The sequence below is a fragment of the Trichomycterus rosablanca genome, chromosome 6 (assembly GCF_030014385.1).
Source record: "Trichomycterus rosablanca isolate fTriRos1 chromosome 6, fTriRos1.hap1, whole genome shotgun sequence".
NCBI lineage: Eukaryota > Metazoa > Chordata > Actinopteri > Siluriformes > Trichomycteridae > Trichomycterus > Trichomycterus rosablanca.
The window spans coordinates 50,040,502-50,064,431 of record NC_085993.1 but is presented as its reverse complement, the minus strand read 5'-3'; the positions used below and the strand labels follow the sequence as shown (position 1 = coordinate 50,064,431).

Below are 23,930 nucleotides of genomic sequence, written 5' to 3'. Positions count from 1 at the left end.
AAAACACTGATGATCATCGCACTGAGGAACATGAGGCCAATACTTCTCAGGTCACTTAGGAGTGTCTTTAGTGGCTCCCAAAATAATGTATCCTAATAAAAAATACATATACTGTAGGTGATAAAGCAATACAACTACAGCACAAAGTGTTGTAACAAACAACTGGTTAGTTGTTGGGGCATCGCAAGGCAGTAAAACAGCTCCAGTGCGCATTGACATAGATTATTCAACATCCAACATCTTTTATATGTGTGTTAATTGATTGAGAATGGGCATGGCTTAAATTACAGGGGGATTTGGGGGTCTGACCCTTCCCTGTTACAGCTAGTAACGGCAAAGACCTTTAGATTATTTCTTTTGTCACTAAATGTTGACCCAAAATCAGTCCTAAATACACTATATCGCCAAAAGTATTCGCTCATCTGCCTTTACACACGTATTAACTTGAGTGACTCCCATTCTTAATCCATAGGGTTTAATATGATGTCGGCCCACCCTTTGCAGCTATAACAGCTTTCTAGAAGGGTTAGGAGTGTGTTTATGGTAATATTTGACCATTCTTCCAGAAGCTCATTTGTGAGGTCAGACACTGATGTTGGACGAGAAGGCCTGGCTCACAGTCTCCGCTCTAATTCATCCCAAAGGTGTTCTATCGGGTTGAGGTCAGGACTCTGTGCAGGCCAGTCAAGTTCTTCCACACCAAACTCGCTCATCCACGTCTTTATGGACCTTGCTTTGTGTACTGGTGCACAGTCATGTTGGAACAGGAAGGGACCATCCCCAAACTGGAATTTACTGAGCTCCTGAGAGCGACCCATACTTTCACTAATGTTTGTAGAAGCAGTCTGCATGCCTAGGTGCTTGGTTTTATACACCTGTGGCCATGGAAGTGATTGGAACACCAGAATTCAATGATTTGGATGGGTGAGTGAATACTTTTGGCAATATATTGTAGTTTTTTAAACACATCTCTGAGCATGATAGGATGTCCATTTCTTAATTGAATCATGCAGTCCACCTGTCTGGAAGCATCTACAAGGATTACGTTTCTCTGCTTATTTATTTTCACCTTAATTTTTCTGTAATCTGGAATTTGGCAACTCCTAAATCTTTACATAAAAGAGTAGATAGCTAAACCTTTTCTAGCAATCATAAATCATGGTTCAAATTACAGGGCGTCTGACCCTCCTAATTAATACATAGATCTTCCCAAAAAGAGGAAAAAACACAGGTCAGAGGGGTCGGTAGTTATATATAAACTTATATATATAAAGTTGAATGTATAATATATTTAATATATATAATATATATATCCCTGAATTGTCACTATAATTCACACTCAATACATGAGCGAGCTTAATCCAAACCCTGTTGTTTCTGCAGACCATTGGTAAGTATCTAGACTTTTAAACCTGCCCAAATGTGGTGAACTTGCATTAAGAACAACAGTGTAAAAGAACTCACAGCAAGTGTTAATACAAAAACTATTAAAATAGGAGAAGTTTGATGATTGGCTGATCATGGCCTCTTGTACCGACATGATATGGTAGAGTAAGACATCCTGCATAAGCTGAATAAACTCTCATATCTGCCTACGTTAGAGGAATAGGAAGAAATGTGAGATGAAGGGACAAATCACATCAGCATGTTTAAAAAGCACTAAGTCATTACACAAGGTTTCTTATCAAATAAGCACGAGTGGACCTCAAAGTCCAAGCTAAGCAGTCCACTTCAAAAAGGCCACCTTTAAGAAGATCTGCCGTCACCATCGTCCATTCAGAGAGCAAAGCCGAGGTGAGCGGAGACGTGAACAAGGGCCTGAGACTTAAATTTTGAAGTCAGGCCTTTCATTGTTCCTTTGCATGTTGGGAGATCGCTGCTGGTGCAGTTCTCCCCAGTTAAGCTGAATAAACTTCAGCGTGTGCAGAGTGAAGAAAGAGAGATGGGTAATATCAGAGGAAATTAGTAATGCGGATTTAGTCCGGTTTGCTCCAGCCAAAGAGAGATGGTCACGGGTATTTAGGGCAGATTTGCAAAGTGGCCATCCAACCTTAAAGGACATTCTGAAATTTATCAGCTGTGTAATAAATAAGGCGACGAACAGAAATCTGAGTGTGTACTGCCAGACAGACAAAAATACACAAGAGTTGGGGAAAAGTTTGAACATTGTAGGGATGAAAAAGAGGAATTCATCTTAATCAAAGTCAAAGTGGGTCTGGAGGAAATCTTAGAAAGACTGGGCACAATATGAGAACACATCGGTCAGTCACCAGTCCATCAACAAGTTGGCGTGTGTTTGTTAGGCAATGTTTAACAGACTCACTTGCCATATACACTGATCAGCCATAACATTGTTTTTACACTCACTGTCCATTTTATCAGCTCCACTTACCATATAGAAGCACTTTGTAGTTCTACAATCACTGACTGTAGTCCATCTGTTTCTCTACATACCTTTTAACCTGCTTTCACTCTGTTTTTCAATGGTCAGGACCCCCACAGGACCACTACAGAGCAGGTATTATTTAGGTAGTGGATCATTCTCAGCACTGCAGTGACACTGACATGGTGGTGGTGTGTTAGTGTGTGTTGTGCTGGTATGAGTGGATCAGACACAGCAGCGCTGCTGGAGTTTTTAAATACCGTGTCCACTCACTGTCCACTGTATTAATCACTGCTACCTAGTTGGTCCATCTTGTAGATGTAAAGTCAGAGACGATCGCTCATCTATTGCTGCTGTTTGAGTCGGTCATCTTCTAGACCTTCATCAGTGGTCACAGGACGCTGCCCACGGGGCGCTGTTGGCTGGATATTTTTGGTTGGTGGATGATTCTCAGTCCAGCAGCGACAGTGAGGTGTTTATAAACTCCATCAGCGCTGCTGTGTCTGATCCACTCATACCAGCACAACACACACTAACACACCACCACCATGTCAGTGTCACTGCAGTGCTGAGAATCATCCACCACCCAAATAATACCTGCTCTGTGGGGGTCCTGACCATTGAAGAACAGGGTGACAGCAGGCTAAAAAGGTATGTAGAGAAACAGATGAACTACAGTCAGTAATTGTAGAACTACAAAGTGCTTCTATATGGTAAGTGGAGTGGACAGTAAGTGTAGAAACAAGGAGGTGGCTGATCAGTGTATACTTTTCACTATTAGTTTGCCCAGTCCCAACATTGCGAACTGCATTTCATTGTACTGTGGTGAGTTAAATGAACAGATTCTTGTTTTACATCATTTTACTTTAACTGTCCCAACTTTTCTGGAAATGGAGTTTATATGTGCGGACCATTAAAGAATGAATTTATTATCGACAGAACTGAATCAGACGAGGACGGATGGGTAGAGATGAGAACGGAGTGAGTAATGAATAACTACGGGCGGTGGAAGCGTGATCGTTATTGATGGACTCGACTCTTTGCTGAGTTGTAATAAGTTTGTCTTCTTTACGTCTCTGAATCCATCAACGTAGAGAAAAATTACATTTGACCTTTTATTCTTACTCTTTTTTTCCCAAACCCAGTCAGACTTTTCCAAAAGAAAATATATGTTTATTTTCTCTCTCTCTCCTCCCCCAGCGCGTTTCTCTTCTCATTCGCGTGCTTTTACTAAAAATTGAAATATTGATCTTAATTAGAGTTTGCCGAGCTCAGCAGCTCACGTTGAGCTTTGAGACGAGCGGCAGCAGACATCTGTCTCAGGCACTTACGTCCTCGCCGTCGAAGCCAGAAGACGAGAGGAGTGGAGGGAGGGGAAGACTGATCGCTCTATATCTCCGTCCTGTATGGAGAATGTACTTTTTTCTCTCTTGATAAGAGTCGTGGCTGCTCCGTGGTTCGGATTATTTATGTGCACGTACTTCTTTAGATCAGTCTTTGTATCTTTGAAGTACTAATTACAACAAACCACAGAAAACTAAATAAATAAAATATGATTTATGGCAAAGAACGGTCAAGAAGTTCATAATACAATCATTCATTCATTCACAGTCCGTTTTACCACGGCTTTATCCTATTCAGGGTCGCGGTGGGTCCGATTCACTGGCCGAAAAGTTGAAACACCTCGAATATGTTGCCAGTCCATCTTTAGTATCTCCAGTTAACCTGACTGCACGTCTTTGGACTGTAGGAGGAAACCGGAGCACCCGGAGGAAACCCACACATTTACATGTTTACATTTTCAGCATTTAGCGGACGCTTTTATCCAAAGCGACTTACAGTACTGTATATTGTCTAAGCAATGAGATAAAGGGCCTTGCTCAAGGGCCCAACAGTGGCAACCTGGCTTGAAACAGCGACTTTTAGATTTCTAGTCCAGTACCTAAACCACTAAGCTACAGCTGCCCTCTCAGACACGGGGAGAACATGCAAACTCCACACTGAAGGACACAAACAGGTCCACCTGGGAATCGAACCCAGGACCTTCTTGCTGCCCATTGAGCTACCATGCCACCCAGTTTGCAATCATTTATTGAAAAATTTCAGGTACATTTGACCCCAATATCTGTCTACTTGCAGACTTTTAGGGCAGCACGGTGGTTCGGTGGGTAGCACTGTCACCTCACAGCACCTTGGACAGGTTGCCAGTCCAGTTTGTATCTCCAATTAACCTGACTGCATGTCTTTGGACTGTGGGAGGAAACCGGAGAACCCAGAGGAAAACCCACACAGACACAGGGAGAACATGCAAACTCCACACAGAAAGGATCTGGATAGCTCCACCTGGAAATCGAACCCAGGACCTTCTTGCTGTGAAGCGACAGTGCTACCCACCAAGCCACCTGTAAACTGGGCATGCAAAAAAAACAACTCCTGGTCATACTGGTTAAAGATGCATAGCTACATATGTGTTACCCATCGCTAACAAGTGTATAAAATCTTTGTGGCAACAGTTTGGGGAAGGCTTTAAATTTGCACCAACATAGCTGGACAAGTTGGTGTAGAGGAACTCCAGTGCACTGCACAGAGTCCTGGTCTGAACACCAGCAAACACCTTAATATGAACTGGAATGAACTGGAATGAACTGAAGCATCGAGTGCCAGTCAGGCCTTCTGGTCCAGGATAAGCTCCTCAAAACTAAATGGACACAAATTCCTACAAACAATCCAAAATCTGGTGGAAGACTGTTACAGCCTTAAAGGAGAGGTTATCCTCATATTAATGCCCACAGTTTTGGAACGGGATGTCAGTATATGGAGCTTCAAACAAGCTGGGAAGCCCCGGCGTCGGAGCAATGATGTATACCCCTTAACTAAGTCACTCGACCTCTCATCAGGATGGTGGTGTACAGTACTGAGCAGCACGTTTTCATGGTGCCAACCTATTGGGTCACCAGTTCGTTTAAACGATGTCTGTGTCTGGCAGAAAACATAACACTGCCAACATCGCATGTAATGCAAACGATTACACACACGTCAAGGTATGTAGCGTATTTCTTTGGTTCAGATCGCTTCATCCTAACGAGAGTTATGACAGAATATCCGGGGCCCGTTTCGAGTGAATCTCCCTGTTTTTTTTTTTGTTTCAGATTAATGCCGTGCAGAGGAAAATGTGTTTTAAATGCTGGATGGGGCAGGTCTTGGATGAGCCTTTGACTGGATGACACGTGACTGCACTGGGGTGCGCTCCGATCCATGAACGTTACCGGATGACGGAGCATCGTTTTGACTCACGGCCGTGCCGTATGATCAGTAAACACATCGTTTCTATTAAAATCAATCACACCTTCGCGTTTTTGATTGATGCCAAGAATGTTCCTGTGAATGCTGTCAGCTGTCAGTTCCAGTAGGCCTCGTAAAGCTTGCTTGACTGTGGACAGCGTCTCCAGTGTTTCAACAGCTTTTAATTTATTGCAGAACTGTTTACTGGTGTTACTAGAATTTCTGACCATCAAAACATGTCCTCTTAGCACAAGATAACAGGTTTCATTAGAGGTTCAGTCAAACTATCCCTATTTATATGGACACAGTTGCAGAACACACACACACACCTCTGGTATAAACAAACCTTAATGTACAGATGATGATGTTTTTCTCCCCGGTGTGTCACACGTTTGGAGAGACGGATAGGAACCAGCGAGAGGAACCCGGCGCTCGCTCACTTCATTCCTGTCGTTTTGTGTAGAGTGCATCAGACAGACGGGTTTTATCTCGTTAACACGGCACAAGGCCTGTCAGGGCACGCAGATGCACCGCGCACCGAAGCGAGGCCCTCGCCGGGTGTATTAATGCCCCCTGTCGCTGCCGGCGCGGCTAACCGGCTCTCCCGCGGCCGCCGATGCTCGTTTGTCATCAGGAACGAGGCCTTAGCTAAACGCGGTATTAATAGTCTGAATATGGAGGGTCTGAACGGAGTGAGGAGGAAGCGAAGGATTACGGGAGCCATTGCGCGTCCTCCACCTCTCTATCACTCAGCAGGCTAATTACATTACAGAGAGAATATCAGCACACGCAGCTGCTGCGGCTCAGGAGACGAGAAGAGTCGCGGCATTAAAAACATTCTCCATCTTTACAGCAAAATTAAACAAACGCTAATAATAAAAATAAAATAGAATTTACACAGTCGATCAGAGACAGGGCGAGGTGTTGGTGCTGTGTAGTGCTACAATACTGGGACAAACGTATATACCAATAAATACACACATTGCTACCAAGCATACAAAATTAATTACATTTACATCATCTGCATTTAGCAGACGCTCTTATCCACAGCGACTCACAGAAAAGCTTCCACAGTAAACATGGTTAGTAAGTGCAAGTCGGGCGGCACGGCGGCTGGGTGGGTAGCACTGTCGCCTCACAGCAAGATGATCCTGGGTTCGATCCCCAGGCAGGTCTTTTAACGGGTCCTTCCTGCGTGGGTTTCCTCCGGGAGCTCCGGTTTCCTTCCACAGTCCAAAAACATGCAGTCAGGTTAATCAGAGACACTGAACTGCCCTATATGTGAATGGGTGTGTGTATGTGTGTGTGTGTGTATGCCCTGCGATTGACTGGCGCCCCGTCCAGGGTGTTACTGTGTGCCTTGCGCCCATTGAAAAGCAGGGATAGGCTCCAGCACCCCCCGCAACCCTGATTGGATAAGCGGTTTAGAAAGTGAGTGAGTGAGTGCAAGTCAGTTCTCAACTTTAAGTGCTTAGTAAAGAGGTGATGAAGGTTTATAATCGTGTAGTGTTCAGATCAGTAACGGTCCTGGTTGAATTAACACTTTGAATTACTAAGGTCACCAACCTTTTGGAAACAGAGGGCTACTTTAAGGGTACCGAGTAAGCTGAAGGGCTACTTGTAGGATACAAACCTGAATATAATAAAGTTGCACGGTTCACCTTTAATGATAATATTATGATTAATAATATTAATAATAAATGTTCATATATGTGAAGAGACTGTCTGATCACATGTTAATCATTCCTCACAATAATTATTAACAATTGATTTACCATGGCAGGAAACACAGATATATTTAAACATGTAACATTATTTATTTCTGTTCATCTGTTTTAATATTTGAAAGTCAGAGTAATTACATCTTCAAACCATGTCCCGTTTGTACTTATCACTATCTTTGTAACATTTTAGAACAAATCCTGATCTCTGTCCCATGTTTGTACAAATGATCAGTTAAGTAAGATTTTTTTTTAAAAGCTACGATTTAAATGGACGTTTTTGTGACACGTACTGAAGCTTCCACATTGTGCCGCTCTCTGCCATCGCCAGTCCCCTCGCAAATTAAACACACTTTTCCTCCCAATCATTGTAAAAATATTAGGTTCTTTTAGCTTTTCTGACATGTTTTTTTTAAATTATTTTTCCATAGTAAAAACCGCATCTCGCTCCCCATCGTAGCTGCACTCACTTGCTTGTGCCTCGCGCAGGATATAAAACTCTGCACCCAGACAAGATCAGAGCTCATATAAACATAAAACATTTTTGTTTTTAAAATGTTATATTCACTATTGTCATTTTTAAATCTGCATCAATGCAAGTGTTATTGATTAAAAAAGATCAGTAATGCAAATATAATTTTTAGACGGAGCTCTGCAGTCGCTATTTCTTTTTTTTAGAACATGCCCTGCCGTGTTGGTGACCCCTGGTTTAGACACTGTTTTGCATTGTTGCTTACACACACACACACACACACACACACTTCCAGCTTTTTGTTAGTTTAACTGTTAGTTGTGTCCCAGTTTGCAAGAAAACTCCACCATATTCCACTGAATTTGGAGTAAGTGGGATAAAAGGTAGTGTTTTTAATTTTAATCAACACTCTCCAAACAGAAAGAACTACAATAATCGTCTCACATTAAACATCTTTAATGGTTTTATAGATCATATAACCACAACATTAAATAAAACACAATAAATCTTTAAAATACAAACCACAGAAGTTAGAACAACTTAAAAGTGACACTTGCAGAGAGTTCCTGAGATCGACCGCCTCAAAAAAGGCACCAGAAAAGCGTCTTTAAACAGAGAAAAGAGGCGTTTTTAAAACTGATAACTGTATAAAAGCCTGAAGCGCAAAAGACCTGGAACTAACAACAGTGATTCTAAGTTTTTTTTGTTTTACTTCACATTTCACTTCTGATTCTGACAGTATTTACACTGGTGTTTGACTTGGACACACTTTCCATAAAAAAAAAAAAAATAATAATAATAAAATAAATGCATCAATACTGCAGTGGGTAACAATGTGGATTCCTTTTCTCCAGACTGTAAGGTTGTTTGAGAGACGGCCGAGAGTCTCAGAGTTCAGTCGTTAGAATCGAGGCTTGATGTGCAGCTTCTTCCCTACAAAAAAATTATAAAAAGGCACAAAGAAAATCAGAATGAGTATAAACACGTCGCTACATGATCCTCAGTGAGAACAGCACTGTTCCTGGATGAGTTCCTGCTTTGTTTTTACACAAGACATCAGATCGAGTGACTTAAACCAGGCAGCAGTTACACTCCAGCAGTGTTTCCCACTATTACTTTGTGTATTGACAGCACACTGATTATTTGTGTCCTATTTATTCCTCACATAGGAAGTTTATTGAACTTTAAGTGATCGTCCGTCAGACATTTGCGCTACAGAAAGTTTTTAGACTATTGAGGATAAAGGTTCTCTAAATGAGACGCCAACAGACATCAAAACCACTTCCTGGACGAGATACACCGATCAGCCATAACATTAAAACCACCTCCTTGTTTCTACACCCACTGTCCATTTTATCAGCTCCACTTACCATATAGATGCACTTTGTAGTTCTACAATTACTGACTGTAGTCCATCTGTTTCTCTACATGCTTTGTAACCCCCTTTCATGCTGTTCTTCAATGGTCAGGACCACCACAGAGCAGGTATTATTTAGGTGGTGGATGATTCTCAGCACTGCAGTGACACTGACATGGTGGTGGTGTGTTAGTGTGTGTTGTGCTGGTATGAGTGGATCAGACACAGCAGCGCTGCTGGAGTTTTTAAATACCGTGTCCACTCACTGTCCACTCTATTAGACACTCCTACCTAGTTGGTCCACCTTGTAGATGTAAAGTCAGAGACGATCGCTCATCTATTGCTGTTGTTTGAGTCAATCATCTTCTAGACCTTCATCAGTGGTCACAGGACGCTGCCCACGGGGCTCTGTTGGCTGGATATTTTTGGTTGGTGGACTATTCTCCACTCATACCAGCACAACACACACTAACACACCAGCACCATGTCAGTATCACTGCAGTGCTGAGAATGATCCACCACCTAAATAATACCTGCTCTGTGGTGGTCCTGTGGGGGTCCTGACCATTGGAGAACAGCATGCAAGGGGGATAAAGTATTTAGAGAAACAGATGGACTACAGTCAGTAATTGTAGAACTACAAAGTGCTTCTATATGGTAAGTGGAGCTGATAAAATGGACAGTGAGTGTAGAAACAAGGAGGTGGTTTTAATGTCATGGCTAATCAGTGTAAAACTGTGTTTTTAATGTAACTGTGCTTGTGTCCAGAAGCCAAATTGTGATGGCTAGACGACTGGGTCAGAGCGTCTCCAAAACTGCAGCTCTTGTGGGGTGTTCCCGGTCTGCAGTGGTCAGTAACTATTAAAAGTGGTCCAAGGAAGGAACAGTGGTAAACCGGCGACAGCGTCATGGGCAGCCAAGGCTCACTGATGCATGTAGGGAGCGAAGGCTGGCCCGTGTGGTACGATTCAGCTTCGCAAATAGTTTTAAAATAATAGTGGATTTATTGGACAGTATAACTCGTTTGACTTCTTAAAAAATATGACATTTAGTAGAGCTAATTTGTGGTGGAACTTCACTTCTGGTGGTATAAATTTGCCATATTAAACATGGGCGTTGGCTCGTACCCATTACATAACTGTTATGCTAGCCAAAATGTTATAACTATATCAGGACGAATTAAATACATTTCTCTGTTTCACACATTATTAATATAAAACTTCAATTCATTAATTAAAAGTAATATTTGCGGCTCAAACACTGTGCGTGTGAATGCTCAACCCATCCAAGCTGTAGCCTCACCACTGGTGATGAACTGCTAGTATGTGAGACTCCAACCCTCACATAAGCCACAACTGTCCTACATTAAATATCACTGAGATGCTTTAAGCAGTTTAAGAGAAGCACAATCAGTACAGCTTGGGTTCTAGAAACGGCGCTGTGGTAATATAAGAGGGAGCCAATGTATATACTTCGGTATGTATGTCCCAGGCACGGCCACTATATAAAGAGCTTACATATATAGACTGGAATAAACCGGGTTCTTCTTCTGTCTTCTTATTTAGGGTGTAAGAGAAAGGGCAGCAGCTCACGAGGAAGCGCTGAGGTACTGTACACGCGTCTGAACATATAACATGAAAAATGCATGAGCATGTGTGAGTCTCTCGGCCCCAGACTGTATAAATAACAGTGAACAGACGTCATCGAGTATGACTGTGGGATCAGAGGCTGATTAATGATTATATAACAGATCACTCAAACTGACTCTAAGGGTCTGTGTGAGAACCCAGTGATCTCTCTACATGGACACATTTTAGGTCATCCTACACTCCTGAGAAGAGGGCGTGTCTAAATTCTTAGTGTTAGATCCCTTAAAATGCTCCTACTGAGGTTAATTCTGAGTGATAATCTGACTGAATAACGAGGGAGCGTCCGACGCTTTTTCAGCGCTGAAGAACGGCACGACTTTTCTCAAGCAACCACGGGGCCACAGACTCTTATAATCAAACAAATAAAAATATAACAAAGCTTCATGATTACTAACAATTCCACTTCCTTTTTATTTAAGGGACTGATGATCTATTGTCCACAGTGTCGTGTAAACTCAGATTTTGCAAATTACACTCACTAGTTTATAATTCTAACGAGAAGATTATTATACTTCTTTTAAATTAAACATGCCCACTTCGTTCTGAACTCTGAAAAAATATTTATGTTCCCAGCGCGCCTGAAATCTTCTGCGTTCGCATCTAGTTTTCGTTTCTCTGGAGCCGCCACGTTTATCCAAAAACTCGAGAACATTAATGTTTTGAGTCAGGGGCAAGAAGACGGGGAGCGTTTTAGATTTGTTTTATGTGATAGAGACACCCAGAGTTCAAACAGTTCAAGACGTTTTTTTAAAACCTGCATAATAACTTTTTTCTAAAATACCTCGCAAGCCGTTTTAAAAATGGTAACAGGCTGCAGTTTGGACGTCCCTGGTATAGATCAAGAATCTACATTTACAGTGCCCAGGTGGTGCATATTCTGCTAACACACCAGCACCGAAATTCTGAACTCCTCGGTTCGAAACTCGGTGTTGCCACTGGTCGGCTGAGCGCCATCTAGCGGGCATAATTGGCAGTGCCTGCAATGCAGCAGACACGGTTCTGCTAGGGCGGGTTGACCGGACTATGTGGGTGGATATTTTTGGTTGACCGGACTATGTGGGTGGGGTCTTCAAATGCTGTGTAAGGACCCTGATCGGCAGATAGAGAGGCGCCTGTGCAGAGTGCATAGGTGAAAAAGGGTTCCGCTAAGGGCTGCACGCGGGTTGGAGGGGGCGTGAGCAGCAATATACCCACCTCGACTGCAATCAGGGATTGGGAGAAAATGGGAGAAAACACTGAAACATAATGGATCTTGATGCTGCGTCATGATGTTTGCACTGTGTGACTGAAAGACCTTAATGCAAGTTGTTTTGGAGAGAAAAAGTAGCTGCTGATTATTAGTAAATACTGTAAAAATACGCTTTAATTCACTTATTTTTATAGAAAAGAGCCACATTTTACGTCAGTCATTAAATTACACTCATACATTGAATGATAGAATAAATAGAAGCTACAATACACAGCACAGCTTCCTTAATAATCGAATACAAACCTAGAACATCCAGCGACAGTGCGAGGCTTCATGTTCTGTCCCCCCCACAGAGCAGGTATTATTTAGGTGGTGGATCATTCTCAGCACTGCAGTGACACTGACCTGGTGGTGGTGTGTTAGTGTGTGTTGTGCTGTTATGAGTGGATCAGACACAGCAGCGCTGCTGGAGTTTTTAAATACCGTGTCCACTCACTATCCACTCTATTAGACACTCCTACCTAGTTGGTCCACCTTGTAGATGTAAAGTCAGAGACGATCGCTCATCTATTGCTGCTGTTTGAGTCGGTCATCTTCTAGACCTTCATCAGTGGTCACAGGACGCTGCCCACGGGGCACTGTTGGCTGGATATTTTTGGTTGGTGGACTATTCTCAGTCCAGCAGTGACAGTGAGGTATTTAAAAACTCCATCAGCGCTGCTGTGTCTGATCCACTCATACCAGCACAACACACACTAACACACCACCACCATGTCAGTGTCACTGCAGTGCTGAGAATGATCCACCACCTAAATAATACCTGGTCTGTGGTGGTCCTGTGGGGGTCCTGACCATTGAAGAACAGGGTGAAAGCAGGTAAAAAAAAAAGCATGCAGAGAAACAGATGGACTACAGTCAGTAATTGTAGAACTACAAAGTGCTTCTATATGGTAAGTGGAGCTGATAAAATGAACAGTGAGTGTAGAAACAAGGAGGTGGTGTATTTATGTATTCAATGAATTATTAAGTGTATTAACGTGTGTTTTGCCTCATCAGTCGACCCTCTGTGAGGAAGCACCGTGCTCTTCCCTGTGAGTTTTAGCAGGACGCTGCCCTGCTGACCCCCCAAGCTGTGCCCGGGGGTCTAAGTGGGACACATGTGTCCTCCTCCCCCATCGTCTATTAGTCAGACTGTCAGCGCTGTGTTCAGCTGTGCGTGTGCTGTGTAACAAACCTAAATATTATCCCCCTCATCCCCCCTCCTCCCTTAAGCATTACATCCCCTCTCCAGCCCATCCTAATCATCATCATCCTTTGTAGCATAATCCAAAATATCACTCCCCTCTTCCAAGTACTGCACCTTACTATAACTCTCAAGTGTATCCCTAAATATTCACCCCAACATTACACCCCTGTCCTTTCCCATTCCCTCCGTGTTGGTTCACCTTACTTAGTATCTGCGCTCGTTTATTTCAGTTCCTACTGAAAACTTAGATCCTGCTTTCTCCAGACTTTTTTAAGCTGTTCCAATTTGGATATACTTAATTCCCCCGTACAGGACAATAATGCCTAGCGCACGTCTCCACCGGCACATTTAAATCCACCTGCCGCAACTTTAAACTGGCTGTCTGAGCTCTTAAGGAGAATCATGCTACTCTCTTTATTATCTGTAGGAGTCACTGTTGCAATGATAAAGAAAATTTTACTTTGTTCTGGGTCGTATTCAATGGCCGAAAGAGAGGAAACACCCTGGACAGGTTGCCAACCCATCATAGGGCAACACACACACACACACACACACACACACACACACACACACACACACACACACACACACACACACACACACACTAATTCACCTAACATACATGTGTTTCCCCATGACTTTGGGAGGAAACTTGAGCTCCTGGAGGAAACCCATGCTGACTCTGGGAGAACAAGGAGACACCTGGGAATCAAACCCAGGACCTTGTGGTTGTGACGACAGTGCTACCCATGGATCCGCCACAATTAAAACAATGAAACCAAATAGCTCATTAGTTATTTACCCTATTTAGGGTTGCTGTGGGTCGAATTCACGGGGCGAAAGGGAGGAAACACCCTGGACAGGTCACCAGTCCATCACAGGGCAAACACACACACACACATTCACACACACACACATTCACACACACACACACACATTCACACCTATTTTTAGTAGCTCCATTTAACCTGACTGCATGTTTTTGGATTGTGGAAGGAAACCAACACAGACACGAGGAGAACATGCAAACTCCACAAAGAAAGGAATCAATCTCAGGATCTTCTTGCTGTGAGGTGACAGTGCTACCTACCGGGACACTGTGCCGCCCTGATGAAAAGTTTGGAGAGGAGCAAAAGCATCATAAGTCTGAACAAAGAGCTTTTAAATTAGTTTGTGATGTCTCATCATTGAAATGGCTACAGAAATTAATCAATTTGATATAAATTTGAATGAAATACCCCAAACCCATAGTTTATAGGTGACCAGGCATAACATTATGAGCACTGACAGGTGAAGTGAATAACACTGATCATCTCTTCATCACGGCACCTGTTAGTGGGGGGGGGATATATTAGGCAGCAAGTGACATTTTATCCTCAAAGTTGATGTTAGAAGCAGGAAAAATGGGCGAGCGTGAGGATCTGAGCGAGTTTGACGAGGACCAGATTGTGATGGCTAGATGACTGGGTCGGAGCATCTCCAAAACTGCAGCTCTTGTGGGGTGTGTCCCGGTCTGCAGTGGTCAGTATCTATCAAAAGTGGTCCAAGAAAAGAACAGTGGTAAACCGGAGACAGGGTCATGGGCGGCCAAGGCTCACTGATGCATGTGGAGAGCGAAGGCTGGCCTGTGTGGTCCGATCCAAAAGACGAGCTACTGTAGCTCAAACTGCTGAAGAAGTTCATGCTGGTTCTGATAGAAAGGTGTCAGAATACACAGTGCAGCACAGCTGCAGAGTTGCTTTGGCAGTACACGGGGGGCCAACACAATATTAGGAAGGTGGTCATAATGTTATGCCTGATTGGTGTATACTAATACCTTTTACGCTGTGACAGTTTCATCATCATCACATGAAAATCTTCTTCCCCTTAAAGCTTCTTTGAGCGTCCAAAAAGGTGGAAATCAGATGGAGCTAAATCCGGACTATAAGCGTCTCTCAGACACGAGCGATTACTCCTCCTCCTCCTCCTGCACCCTCACCGCTTATAACCAAAATATAAAAGTGAGGAAACTTTTTGAAGATCCCTCGTAGCATAAACGTAAACATCATGTCTGTGTGTCCTGTAATAAAGCTAACACTCAAGCATCAAGAAAAGCCGAAAAGGACGGAGGTAAAGGAGCTTGTACGCTGTTCACACCACCAGGTGTGTGTTCTGTGTGGCTCACCTGTGCCCTCTGCTCCGGCTGCAGGGGGGCATTGGGGGCTCTCGGCAATCTGTGAGGTCTCCGGAGAACTGGACAGAGAGATGAAGGAGGGAAGCTTCGCCAGACCTGCGCTGGGCGTGCTCTCTTCAGCCCGAGTGGACTCTTCAGCGTCCGGCCTGGGACATTCAGAGAGACGCAGGATTAACCGAAAATGTCACTTCAATATGTAATTGCAGCTGAATTCTACCTGATCACACGTGTTCCATATGCAGAGAATTTAAATCATCAGTAAAATTCCTAATGTAAATATGACGGTTTCTTATAGAGCAGCATAATTAAATTTATATTCATATAATTTCATGTTTATCAACCGCATTATCCAGGTCAGGAGCAGAATGATGTCGAATTTTTTTTCTTCCAATTGCCCGATTGCGTCATGCTTTCTCTCCACCAATGCCGATCCCCGCTCTGATTGAGGAGAACGAAGCTAACCCATGCCCCCTCCGACACGTGGGCAGCAGCCGTATGCGTCTTATCACCTGCACTTTGACGAGTGCAATGCGGATCAGCACTGTGTACGGAGAGACACACCCTGACAGCATTCTCTCCCCGTCTCTGTGCAGGCGCCATCAATCAGCCAGCAGAGGTCGTAATTGCATTAAGTATGAGAGAGACCCTATCCGGCTTAATCTCACCCCTATCTGAACAACAGGCCAATCGTTGTTCATGTAGCTGCTCAGCCCAGCCGGCAGGCAGAGCTGAGACTCGATACGATGTATTCGAGATCCCAGGTCTGGTGTTCAGTGTGCGTTTTACCGCTGCGCCACCTGAGCGGCCTGAGATGTCTAATTTTTAGAGGTATCAAAGATAGGTTGATACAATAGACATCATTAATGAATTAAACAAGTGTACTGATTAGGGTTTGTTTGTATGACCCACCTCTTCGTAGATTCTCTGCTGTGGGGTTTCCTGGACGTTCCTGAGCTCAGACCGGATCCGGGACGCTTGGTTTTCTGTCTGTGCTGCAGTTTACACTTGGACCCGTTGGGACATGCGCCAGTGCTGGAAAAGTCTGGACACACCAGCGTGTGTTTCTTCTTACACTGGGGATAAAATAATGTCCAGTTAGTGTACAATCATTACTCAGGTGAAAGGTTCGTCAGTACTGGTCTGAATTCTTAGTGAAGAGTCTGTGTTCTCCATGCTGTCCATACATGCTGCAGAAATGAAAACCAAAGCTCTCTCCTACATGTAAATGGTATGGGGTTAAATCCCTCATAATAACACAAATACAGATTTTAGCTTTGTTGGGGTGTTCCCGTACCCAGTAGTTAGCCACATATTTTGGCTCTGTTGTGGTGTTCATGTACCCAGTAGTAGCTTTTACTATACTGTATTTGTGTTTAGGAATTCGAAATGGGCTCCAAACTAGCCATGATTAGATTAAATTAGATTAAGGTCGTTGACTTAATGATTTATAGTGTGTTCATTATTTATTCATTCATTTACCTAAGTTTTAATCCAGCACTTTCTTTTTATTTGATTCTTTCCTTTTTATTCTTATATTTAAACTGCTGTATTTGTGCCATTTTCTGTCGTGTAAAGAACTTTGAACTGCTGCTGTATGAAAGGTGCAAAATAAATAAAGATTATTATTATTAATTATTATTGTTATTATTATTATTCTTACTATTATAATTATTGTTTTTATTATTGTTATTATTACTATTATTATGATTACTTTTATTATTATATTATTATCACTATCACTATTATTATTAATATTACTATTATTACTACTATTATTATTATATTCTTTTTACTCTAAATATTATATTATTCTAAATACATTATTATTATATCATTGTAATTATTTTTATTATTATTATTGTTATTATTACTATTATAATTATTGCTACTATTATTATTATTATAATAATAATAATTACTATTATTATTAATATTATTGCTATTATTATTGTTAATATTATTATAAATAATTATTATTATTATTACTGTTATTATTACTGTTATTAATAATATTATTATAGCTATTATTATTTTATTATTTTTTAATATTATTGCTATTATTATTGTTATTATTATTAATATTATAATTACTACTATTATTATCATCGCTTTTATTATTTTATTATTATTGTTAATATTATTGCTATTATTATTGTTATTATTAATATTATAATTATTACTACTATTATTATTATTATCATTAATATTATTGCTATTATTATTATATTATCATTATTATTAATATTATAATTATTATTGCTATTATTATTATCATTATCATTGTTATTATTATAATTAATATTATAATTATTACTACTATTATTATTATTGCTATTATTATTTTATTATTATTGTTAATATTTTTGCTATTATTATTATTATTATTACTATCACTTTTATTATTGTTATCATTGTGAAAATGACCGCAAACAAGTGAGTAAGAGAGTGAGTGAGTGGGTGACTATGTGAGTGAGTTAGTGAGAGTGAGTGAGTGAAAGTAGGTAAGAGTGTGTGTGTGTGTGTGTGTGTGTGTGTGTAATATGGGTGTAAATTGGTAGCTTCATTCTTGAGGAGATCCGATCTCCTCCACCTGTCAGAAAAGCTAATTATACCAACTATGGAGCGAGGGGTGCGAGATGTGCGCATGTGAGAGGATAGTGGACGTATGTGGAGCAGGTTGCTCTTGAAATAGAGTAGAGAGAGTGTGTGTGTGTGTGTGTGTGTGTGTGTGTGTGGATCTTCTTTCAGGGAACAGTGTGGACTCTCTGTCGCCCTGTAGTCACCGAGTTCATACTGAGATTCACAACCTGATACAGACACGTCCTGCACCACCTAACACACCTGAACACACCGTGTGACCGATCCATCTTCCACACTGATACTGAACATGAGGAAACTTTATGAAGCCGTAATCTGGTGGGGATTTGGAACATGACTGATGTCCCCCATCAGTCCACGGCGGAGATCTATTTCACTGTAAACACAGTTCAGATAGTACGAACAATACAGCACTGCTCATACTAAATAAACAACAGAGAGGAAACACGGAGAATAAACATAAGATTTTATACACTCAGCACCTCTTCTGTTTAAAAATAAAGTGTAAATACAGGTTATTTAAAAAAAACTCTGGATGACAGGCCGAGCAGAAATTGTTTATGTGCTACATGTTTGTGATTTTAGCTTGAAGTAGCTGGTACACTGTTGTTAATTGAGCTTCAGAGGTCAGTAAACGTAAACACGCTGGTAAAAATATGATCCTACTGCATGATGTGTTTTGATGATCTGAATTACACAAGATTCTCTAAAATATTACAAAAACAAAAGGCAACGACACTCAGATTCACAAAAATCTTCATAAGCAAACGTATAGATACACTGATTTATGTAGGGCATTTATTTATTTATTTTTGAGGGGGGGCATGGATAGATTGTCAGACAGACATACAGGCAGATAGACAGACAGACAGACAGACAGACAGATAGATAGATAGAAATAGACAGAAAACAGTCACATATAGACAGACAAACAGATAGACAGACAGATAGATAGAAAAAAAGATAGACACAGATAGTTAGAAAGACAGATAGATAGATAGATAGATAGACAAACAGGCAGACAGACAGTCACAGATAGACAAACAGACAGATAGATAGAAATATAGACAGAAATATAAACAGAGACTGGCAGAAAGGCAGAAAGACAGATAGACAGATAGATAGATAGATAGATAGACATAGATAGACATAGATATATAGATAGATAGATAGATAGATAGACAGACAGATAGATATTTAGATGAAAAGATAGACAGATAGATAGATAGACAGACAGACAGACAGATATTTAGATAAAAAGATAGATAGACAGACAGATAGTTGGATAAAAAAATGGATAGACAGTTAGATAAAAAGATAGATAGATAGATAGATAGATAGATAGACAGACAGACAGATGTCCCTCAAATCTATTCATGAGAAAAAGCCAAAAATACCTGGACTAATCACATCACTATGTTTTATCTAGGAAAGTAACATAACCAAAAATTAAAACTATATTTGCTTATAAGAGTAAGCTTATAATTCATTTATAAAAAGCACTCTGAAATGTAGCCACTGTTGTTTATTTATTTTGTTTTGTTAATGGTTTCGAGAGAAAATAACGCTTGTCTAATTAAAATATATGTATTAATAATTCCTGGTGCATTTTTGGTGATGTGTGTGGTGATGCAGTCCAAACACAAAATACATTTACAAGTGATTAGAAATCACAGAAGTTTAATAGATAATCACTTTGTGTTTTAAATGAACTGATATGGTAAAAATAAAAAAGTTGCAGTTAGGATTTGGGGGTGTCTGGATGCCTCGAGTTTGTTGTCTCTCAGCGTTATGGCTCATCCAGATCGTTTCTCTGGGCTCAGGCATTTACAGCGTTAATCCCTCGGATCACTTACGGCTCAGCTGCTGGAAGATGATTTTTGTTTAATCGTTTCTATGTAAAGCGTCTCGGGAGTCGAAATAATTAGAGATGTGCTACAAAACGTCTTCATTATCTAATTAAATATTTAGATTTATGGTTAGCATTCTTTAGGTGGGTTTCATTTAAGGCTCCCTGACTTTTGTGATGCAGAACAGAAAAGAACGATTAAAACATTAATTAAACATGTAACTAAACTTCTAAACATATTAACACTTTTAACGACTGTTTTCTTTGGCTGAACTTTAAGAGAAATGTAATCATGCTTCTCTCTTTGGTGAAGTTTATTGTTCCAAACAGTAAATCCGCCCGTAACGGGGCAGCACCTTGGCACAACCATGTGTACACTTGGAATGATTGAAATACAGATATTTAGTAATCAATAATGGGCACCCAGGTGGCGCAGCGGGATATTCCGCCAGCACACCAGCGCCGAGATTCTGAACTCCTCGGTTTGAAACTCAATGTTGCCACCGGTTGACTGGGCGCCATCTAGCGGGCATAATTGGCAGTGCCTGCAGCAGACACGTTTCTGCTAGGGCGGGATGACCGGACTATGTGGGTGGGGTCTTCAAACACTGTGTAAGGACCCTGACTGGCAGAGAGAGAGGCGCCTGTGCAGAGTGCATAGGTGAAAAAGGATTCCGTTAAGGGCTGAGCACGGGTCGGAGAAGGCCTGAGCAGTAATATACCCTGGGCCTTGCTCAAGGGCCCAACAGTGGCTGCATGGCAAAGCCTGGTTTTGAACCGACAATCTTCTGTCTGTTAGCCAAAGCTCTACCCAGTAGGCTACCACTGCCTTTCGAATAGTTTATTTATTTATTAGGATTGTAATGTCATGTTTTACACACTTTGGTTACATTCATGACAAGACACGTAGTTACTCGTTACACAAGATTCATCAGTTCAAGTCTTTTTAATATCAAACAGTCATGGACGATTTCGTATCTCCAGTTCACCTCACTTGAATGTCTTTGGACTTTGGACAGACATGGGGAGAACATGCAAACTCTGCACAGAAAGGACCCGGACCGCTCCACCTGGGAGTCAAACCCTGGACCTTCTTGCTGTGAGGCGACAGTGCTACCCACCGAACCACCGTGCAGCTTTTAAATGATATTTTCTTACAGCACATAAAGATTTATCAGAAGCAAATCCGTCTTTTAATACCAGCTCTAATTAAAGATGCTAGTTAAACATAGTAAAATTGTAAGTACTGTGGGAGAAAACAATGTTAATTTACACTAGAAGTATCAATACATAATCGATTAGATATGCTTAGGGCATGATTGCCAGTAGTCGTATTCCAATGTTCCAAGAATTCTGCTACAATAGAGCGTTACTAGAGAAGTGGCTTACATGACCTCCAAAACCCAGTTCTAGCTGGTCTAAATCTCTGTTAGTGGTGGAATCTTCCACTGTCCTACAAGCTCACTGATGGGAGTATAAAGCATGATTATTTTCTTTCCTTCTTATCACACTCTCTGAGTTAGGCTTTGTACATTTGCATACATTCATGTACATTTACATTTTTGTCCACTTAGTGGCCACTTTTATCCAAAGCGACTTACAGTTGTTACAGTATACAATTGAGGGTTAATGGTCTTGCTGGCAGTGGTGGGGCTTGAACTAACAACCTTCTGATTACTAGTCCAGTACATTAACCACTAGGCTACAACTGTCAGTGTGATACTTCTGAGCAGACAAGAATAAAACTCTTCTCTAATCATTACGAGTTTTTTATGGGTTTCACCACGGTACAAACACAGGGCAGTTATAGCCTAGTGGTTAAGATACTGGACTAGAAATCCAAAGGTCGCTAGTTCAAGCCCCACCACTGCCAGGTTGCCACTGTTGGGCCCTTGAGCAAGGCCCTTAATTTTTAATTGCTTTGGATAAAAGCGTCCGCTAAATGCCGAAAATGTAAACACATGATTTCTTTAGGGTAGCACAGTGGCTCGGTGGGTAGCACTGTCACCTCACAGCAAGAAGGTCCTGGATTTGAGAGTTTGCATGAGTTTGCATGTTCTCCCCGTGTCTGCGTGGGTTTCCTCCGGAAGCTTCGGTTTCCTCCCACAGTCCAAAAACATGCAGTCAGGTGAATTGGAGACACTGAATTGCTCTATAGGTGTATGTGTGTGTGTGTCTGCCCTGTGAGGGACTGGCGCCCCATCCAGGGTGTTACTGTGTGCCTTGCGCCCATTGAAAAGCTGGGATAGGCCCCAGTACAACCCAGTGACCCTAATTGGATAAGCGGTTAAGACAGTGAGTGGGTGATTTCTTTATACTGCATTAACAGTACAGTTTACTATCAAAAATAATATAAACACCACAAGTTCATGGTAAGTATGCTGGCATTATTTAAAAAAGCAGCATAATACAGTTTTACTTAACAAAACTGAGAAGTTTAACAGTAATTTTGATCAATCAAGTCAGAAAGAAGCAGGGTGGGTTATTTATAGCCTGTAGTTTGGGGAGAAATCAATCTGATCCATGTGAGGAACTTGGTGCTCTATGCTGCGGGATGGATTTTGATCCTGATTGGTATAAAATACATATTTAAAATAACAGAGTATGAACTTGTGTAAGTAAAAGTAATTACGTAAGATAGGAACGGACGCAGCAACATGCATGAACACACGTCCTGTCTCCCGGGACGAGATTATCGCAGCCTGTGAGTCTCGGCCCTAATACGCCCTACATCATCCTATAGACAACATCATCACTCACCACGCCTGTGGCTAATTGCTCCAATTTGCTAAATCCTTCTCCACTTGGGTTCAGTCGATTGCAATTTCAGCCCGTCTGTGGGGGGCATTTGGTCCTGTTTTTAAAATGTGCTTTGTTTTAGACTCTGGAGAGTCGTTCATTCAGAAGATTTGAGCCAAAATTCATCTAATGAATGAATAAAACGATGCGTTATGGTCAATATGGATCTACATTATTTATAAGACTTTTCTGTCTGTATGAAGTCTGTTTTTAACGTCATGTTTTACACACTTTGGTTACATTCATAACAGGAACGGTAATTGTCACACAGTCATGGACAATTTTGTATCTCCAGTTCACCTCACTTTTGTGGGAGGAAACCAGAGCTCCCGGAGGAAACCCACACAGACACGGGGAGAACATGCAAACTCCACATAGAGAGGACCTGGACCGCTTCACCTAGGAACCTAGGTGTTGTTCATGTTTTGACATGCATTAAGGACATATTTGACAGAGATCCTTGACCCACAGAGGGGGCGAGCGGGGTTCTGGTTTGGTGTTTTCTATGTGCCACTCTGCCTTGAAGTAGACCTAGGTGTGTTCCTCAAACTCTGGGTCTACCTAAAAAAACCTTGTGATCTCTCTACACAGACACACTTTAGGTCAGCCTACACTCCTGAGAAGAGGGCGTGTCTAAATCCTTAGATCGCTTAAAATGCTCCTACTGAGGCGCCTTAATTCTGAGTGATGATCTGACTGAATAGCGAGGGAGCGTCCGACGTCTCCTCAGCACTGAAGGCAATCCCACCATTCAGTGCGGCACGACTTTTCTCTCAAAAACTACAAACATGGCGGACAAATGAAATGCGGAGCAACCAACAGAGTTCTTTTCAAATGTAAATAAATTCTCATTGATGTTTAATCTGAATAAAGGTGCACAAGCGTCGTTTATTTGTAAGTTCAGGCTCATCAGGGACAGTTTAACCGGTACACGGAGGGAGAAGTTAGCTGGCGTGCTAGCTGGTTGTGCCACCTCGGCCCGTCTGTTTGCACGGCCTGAGGCTAACTGTGCTAGCTTAGTAAGCTAAAACCATTGACTGATGGGTAAAATCAGAGTCATATCCAGTCATGTCTACAAACAATGCAGGGTGAAAAAGTCAAGTGGTCTAAATACTTTCTGAGTTCACTGTATGAACTTAGTGGTTAAAGAACTGAACTATTAATCAGAAGGTTGCCAGATCAAGACCCACCACCACTATGGTACCACTGTTG

At 41.6% G+C, this 23,930-nt stretch overlaps 1 protein-coding gene across 2 annotated transcripts in view; it reads right to left on the bottom strand.

Annotated features, from left to right (window-relative positions):
* Window positions 1–8,298: 8,298 nt before the first annotated feature.
* Window positions 8,299–23,930, bottom strand: part of zc3h3 (zinc finger CCCH-type containing 3) — a 94,456-nt gene continuing 78,824 nt past the window's right edge. The window contains exons 10-12 of one of the 2 annotated variants that reach the window (XM_062997106.1): window positions 16,382–16,545; window positions 15,464–15,618; window positions 8,299–8,791 (exon numbers count right to left, since the gene is read on the bottom strand). In XM_062997106.1, the coding sequence (XP_062853176.1) occupies window positions 8,760–8,791; window positions 15,464–15,618; window positions 16,382–16,545 (351 nt within the window). In that variant the 3' untranslated portion in view covers window positions 8,299–8,759. Of the gene's footprint in view, window positions 8,792–15,463; window positions 15,619–16,381; window positions 16,546–18,334; window positions 18,447–23,930 lie in introns of those variants that run through there. The other variant, XM_062997107.1, reaches the window with a different exon arrangement.